Consider the following 5,665-nt stretch of genomic DNA (forward strand, 5'->3'; position numbering starts at 1 on the left):
AGACAGGGCTTCTTCATGTAGCTCTGGCTGTTCTGGAACTCACTCTGTAGCCCAGGCTGGCCTCGAATTCACCGAGATCCACCTGTCCCTGCCTCCTGAGTGCTGGGATTAAAGGCGTGCGTGCGCCCACCACTGCCGCCTTCAGAGGCCTAGAATCTTTTCAACAAAACCTCCATCCTAAAGCTACTTGTAGTGGAAGCCCATTTTAATCTAGCACTGGGGGAGGAGAGGCATGCCAGCATGGTGTACATGGGGAGTTAAAAGGCCAGCCAGGGTTACAAGATCAGACCCTGTCTCAAAAAACACAAAACCCAAAACCCAACACTCCAGTCAACCGCAGCAGGTATTTTCCTTTTCACTTCGTATTTTCACAACGGGTGTTTTTCCATCTACGATTCGCAGCCTCTTCGGCTAGGCTGCAAGTGGGCAAGTACCTCTAGGACCCCGGGTTCCTTTCTCTTTCTTTATGAATGAACAGGCTCGGGTCTACGCATGTGCAGCTCCCAAAGCTCCCGCTCCACGTGAGGCCTACCCGTTCCTCCTTGTGGGAGACTCCGCCCTCCTTCATTCTAATGGACCAATGGGGAGCAGCCTAGGGGGCGGAGCCGGGAGCCGCCCGGCCGGGTATTCCGCCCCTCCCCCGGCCCCGGCGCCCGGCTCCCTTGCGTAGAGCTGCTGTGTTGTGATCACGTGGCCTGCCTGGGGCGCGCGGCTTGTTTTGGTTTTCCTTCCGCTAGCCCGGCGTAGCTTCGGTGAGCTGCTGCCCTTCCCGGGCTCCACCGCCTCCTGCATCCCGGCTGGTCTTCGGGCTCTCTCGGCCCGCGCTCTTAGGAGCCCCTCGGGGCGGCGTCTTGTCATGCCGCTGGTGCGCTACAGGAAGGTGGCCATCCTCGGGTACCGCTCCGTAGGTGAGTCTCCGCCCTCCCGAGAGCACCAGCGCACCGATGCTTTGTGGCCAGAAGAGGCGCGCTGTCGCGGGAACGTGATGCGCGGAGCCAATGTGGCCTGGGAAGAAGTCGGGTTTACTGCCAGGCGATGGAAGGGTGGAGGGATGCTGGAAGAGGAGCGCTCAAGGGTTAAAGTGGACCGGGCTGTGGTTGCATCAGTGGTCCCCGCGTTACTCTGGGAGCAGGGGAGTGGTCAGCATTTGAAGGCACAGTGGAGGTCTACGCGGGGCAGACACTTGCAAGTGTCCTTGGGCTGGTGCACTATATCCTGGGGAGTCCTGGATCTTCCGAAGGGTGAGGTGGGGTGGGGCAGGAAGAGGCTTCCTGCAACGCTACTGAATGCATCCCAGTAGCCAAAATGCTGCTGCGGAATCAATGCGTAAGAATGTTGGTAATAATAGGCCAAGGGGAAACATTGCTTGGGGTCTCTCACTGACTGGGAAGCTGATTTGGGGTGCGTTTTGGTACTGGCCACAGTCCGAAAGGACACAAGGAGTGACTATGGATGGATGATTGCATTACAACAATCTCTGGTCCTTAAAGGGAAGACATCTTTGGCACATCAATTTGTGGAAGGCGAGTTCCTGGAAGGCTACGATCCTACAGTGGAGAACAGTGAGTAGTGTTCTTTAGTGTGAAGGGGATGGAACCTAGATAGACTGGCTGCCCTCTCCAACTCCTTAATTTGGGATTTCTTTGTTACCAAGGGGCTGATTTATTTATGTGTTCATCTAATCATTTCTGGGAATCCTGTGAGTGTCTAGAGCAGTGATTCTCAACCTTCCTAATGCTTGTGACCCTTTAATACAGTTCTTCCCCAGGAGATGGTGGCGCACACCTTTAATCCTATCACTTGGGAGGCAGAGCCAGGCGGATCTCTGTGAGTTCGAGGCCAGCCTGGTCTACAGAGTGAGATCCAGGACAGACATTAAAGCTACACAGAGAAACCCTGTCCAAAAAAAAAAAAAAAAAAATTCCTCATGTTGTGGTGACCCCAACCATAAAATTATTTTATGGCTACTTCATAACTGTAATTTTACTACTGCTGTGAATTGTAATGTAAATATCTGATATGCAGGATATATGATATTTGGCCCTCCAAAAAATTGACTCACAGGTTGAGAATCAATGGTCTAGAGCGTGGAATTTGCAAGGTTCTAGCCCAGGATAGTATAGAATCTACACTACACTCTACTGTAGATAAGGATAGCAAGAACCCTAGCATGTCTCTCCAGTTCCCTGGAGAGTTCCCTGGAACTAATTTGTCTGTGTCACTCCCAGGGTCAGGGACACACATCACTGGCCCTTCAAAGTGCCTCACAGGCAAGAAGTTTTCCTCTTTGTTTTTCCAGCTTTCAGCAAGACAGTGACTCTTGGCCAAGATGAGTTTCACCTACATCTAGTGGACACAGCGGGCCAGGTACCGGTTGGGGTAGGATGTCCAAATGTTGCAATTCAGCCCTACGTAAGGTCTTGTGGTCTGTGTGGTTCGTGTGTGACGCAGCATGAAAAGAAAAGCATTTGATCTGTTAACAGTGTGCAAAGGCTCATTGGAGCTACTTCATAAATACTTTGTTTAATGGGAGCCAGGAATGTCCCAGGGAGGGTCACTTGTATGCGGTCCCACCCGGTCTTTGTGATGTGAATGGCTTGGCTCTAAATACTCTCGTTTCTGTTTCTTGTCAGGATGAGTACAGCATTCTGCCCTATTCCTTTATCATTGGGGTCCACGGTTATGTCCTGGTGTATTCTGTCACCTCTCTGCATAGGTACGTGACTAAGATTTTAAGTGGGGCTTGGAAGGACTCAACAATTACCCTAGAACTAAGATTATAGCTCTATTTCTTATGTTTGAAGCTTCCAAATCGTTAAGAGCCTGTACCAAAAGCTCCATGAAGGCCACGGTAAAACTCGGTAAGTGGCCCTAGGAAGTAGAGTGTGGGCATGAGGGTGTGGAAGAGAGCAAAATGGTGAATTCTTCAAGGAGGCTGGACGTAGATGGTTGTTGGCTTGTTTGGGGAATCATCTAGCCTTGCTGTAGTTGGAGTAGTTGGGGTCCATCGAAAATGGGGAAGGGGCTCTTACAGTCATACCGTAGTGACCGCTGTTTGCTCACAGGCTGCCGGTGGTGCTTGTGGGGAACAAGGCAGATCTCTCTCCAGACAGGTGTGTACAGTCTCTGCTGCTCACGGCAAAGGAAAGTGAGTTGTACTGAGGATCAGTCAAGCTGTAGTCCTTCCTGACTCTGTTTGAGACAGGATCTTCACCATGTAGCCCAGGCTATCCTTTAACTCCTTTCTGATTGTGCGAGCTGAGCTTATAGGGGTGGGTCACCATGCCTAGCCATTGCCCCTTTTTCCATCATTACCTTAGGGGTTATTTACGGACAGCCTTATCATAAACCCATAATTCATATTTCACGCTTCAGTCTTACATTTGCCCATCCTGCTTTTGTTTACATGTATTTTCTCTCTCCTCACCCCGCCCTCATCAAACCTTGGGGGAGGGGTGTGAAGCGTCAGAGGAAATCTGAATCTTGAAAGCACTTTCAGAGAGCTTGCAGACGTTATTATCTGCCTTCCATCTTTATGTTCCAAATGTGCTTCCAGAGAGGTGCAGGCAATTGAAGGGAAGAAGCTAGCAGAGTCTTGGGGTGCGACGTTTATGGAGTCATCTGCTCGAGAGAATCAGGTGCGGAGCCCACTTGGTGACAGGTTAACAGTGTCTTCTTCCTTCGGCACTGCTTGGTGGTGGTGGGGATGGTTAGAGAGTGGTGTGTTTGCCTCAGGGCTGGGTGGTGTTGGCCCCGACTTACCTCTGAATCTGAATCTGCTTATTTCTTGTAGCTAACTCAAGAGATCTTCATCAAAGTCATCCAGGAAATTGCCCGTGTGGAGAATTCTTACGGGCCAGACCGCCGATGCTATCTCATGTGAGCTCTTGACATGGACTAGCTGCCTGGTTTCTGCTGCAGGCATTTTCCAGCCTGCAGTGGGGGGCAGACCCTCGGGACTCAACTGGCATGGATGCCAACTATGTCCCTGGCCCTCTGGGCACACACAGTGTGGTACCCTCATTTTTGCACACTCATCCCAGGTTCTGGTAGCCTGGTGTTAATGTTTACAAAGGGGCAAGGTGTCTCATGGACACTGGCTTCTAACTCCTTGTTTTTCTAAATGAACTTTTACAATCTGTACAGTTGGAATATGAGTCTTGGGCTTTGATTATCCAGGACCCACCCTCCTGGGTAGGTTTTGGGTGTGGGTTGGGTGAGGGTGTTGGTTGCTTGGCAGTTCTGAAGTAGAGCTGGCTCCTGGGGTGACAATGTATATTTGCAAATAAACTGAGAAATCTTTTGTTGTTGACTTCTCTGTGTCTGGAGAGAGCTGAGGAGTGATGGTTTCATTATTTAGTATGGAATCTTATCTTACTCCTCACTAAGGACCATTGCCCTAAGATTTAACTACTTATCTTTTCCATCTGTTTTGCTGTGTCTTTCTTTTTTTTTCTATACTTCAAGTTCTGTTGGGCTGCCCCACCCATCTGAGTTTGTGGGTTCTGAAGAGCCCCCTTAACTACAGATACAGCTCCCTCTAGTGGCCAGCTGCCGTAAGCTGAGTAACTGTTGTCCTGGGACCTTGACCCGGAGGAAGGAAGCCCCTCGATTCTAATGATGTCAAGGAGAGTAGAGGCAGAGACTAGAAGTGTGTGATAGCCAAGAAAATTGAGAAAAGCAAGACGTGATGTGCTTGATAGACATTAGTTCTGCCAACCCTCATGTCCCTTGCCCCTTTTAATATAGTGTTTTGTTGTTTTTTCTTTTATCCATTTGACTATCTTTTTGTGCCTTGCACACCTTTGGAATTGTGCTATGTATTTTAGGTGTTTCTGCCCTATGTGATTCACTGTTGCAGTAGGGTGGGTATTTTCAGCTAGTAAGGGGTGGGTCTTTTTATTCTACTTTTAAAATTACAAGTGTGTGGGGGTATACACCTGAGTGCAGGTACCTGCGGCATCGGATTCCTTGGAGCTGTAGTGGGGTGGCGGGGTGGTGTAGCAGGGTAGTGGAGTGGTGAGTCACTGAACATGGGTACTGGATACTGTGCATGGGTCCTCTGCATAAACTGAGCTGTGTCTCCAGGCCCTCCCTCTATCTTCCTTGACTACTCACCCACCCTCACAAAATCGTCCTCAAAGGAAGTTGTAAGGGTCACCTAAGAGGCACTATAGCATAACAGGACAAAGACCTTCTCTGCTAAGTACCGGAAGCTGAAGTACCCAGGCAGCCTGAGTTTCCCATTTGTGAAGTGTGGTTAAGCTGGCTTCAGGTGTGGTGGTACGCTGCAGATATCGCCTCTGTAATCCTAGCATTTTTGAAGGCTGAGGAAGGGGACCATCCTGGCCTACATATTAAGATTTCACATATAAGCCAAATACTCCGCCAGCCAGCTATAGTTCCAGTCCTTTTTTCTGATTGAAACAGGGTTTCTCTGTGTAGCCCCAGGTGTTTTGGAACTCACTCCGTACACCAGGCTGGCCTTGAACTCAGAGATCTGCCTGTCTCTGTCTCCCAAGTGCTGGGATTAAAGGTGTACACCACCACTGCCCAGCTACTCCTTTTTTTTTTTTAAATTGTATTTTAGAAGTATTATGTGTGTGGACGTACCATAACTTTTAAGTGGAAGATAGAAGGCTACTTTCTAGAGTTGATTCTCTTT

At 49.5% G+C, this 5,665-nt stretch overlaps 1 protein-coding gene across 3 annotated transcripts; it reads left to right on the forward strand.

Moving 5' to 3' along the window:
- Positions 1-626: 626 nt before the first annotated feature.
- Rhebl1 (RHEB like 1) lies at positions 627-4,332 on the forward strand. 3 transcript variants are annotated; one of them, XR_005089594.1, is made up of 8 exons: positions 627-908; positions 1,491-1,562; positions 2,300-2,367; positions 2,634-2,716; positions 2,805-2,861; positions 3,066-3,148; positions 3,557-3,638; positions 3,794-3,885. XR_005089594.1 is itself a non-coding variant. In XM_028891940.2 (8 exons), exons 1-8 carry the CDS (start codon positions 857-859, stop codon positions 3,881-3,883), a joined length of 552 nt encoding a protein of 183 aa, XP_028747773.1. In that variant the 5' UTR covers positions 632-856; the 3' UTR covers positions 3,884-4,332. The 3 variants fall into 3 exon arrangements, 2 of the variants coding, with proteins under 2 accessions (XP_037053283.1, XP_028747773.1); XM_028891940.2 differs by having other exon boundaries at positions 632-908; positions 3,066-3,113; positions 3,794-4,332; XM_037197388.1 differs by lacking the exon at positions 3,066-3,148 and having other exon boundaries at positions 629-908; positions 3,794-4,312.
- Positions 4,333-5,665: the final 1,333 nt, after the last annotated feature.

The sequence above is a fragment of the Peromyscus leucopus genome, chromosome 20 (genome assembly GCF_004664715.2).
Source record: "Peromyscus leucopus breed LL Stock chromosome 20, UCI_PerLeu_2.1, whole genome shotgun sequence".
Classification (NCBI taxonomy): Eukaryota; Metazoa; Chordata; class Mammalia; order Rodentia; family Cricetidae; genus Peromyscus; species Peromyscus leucopus.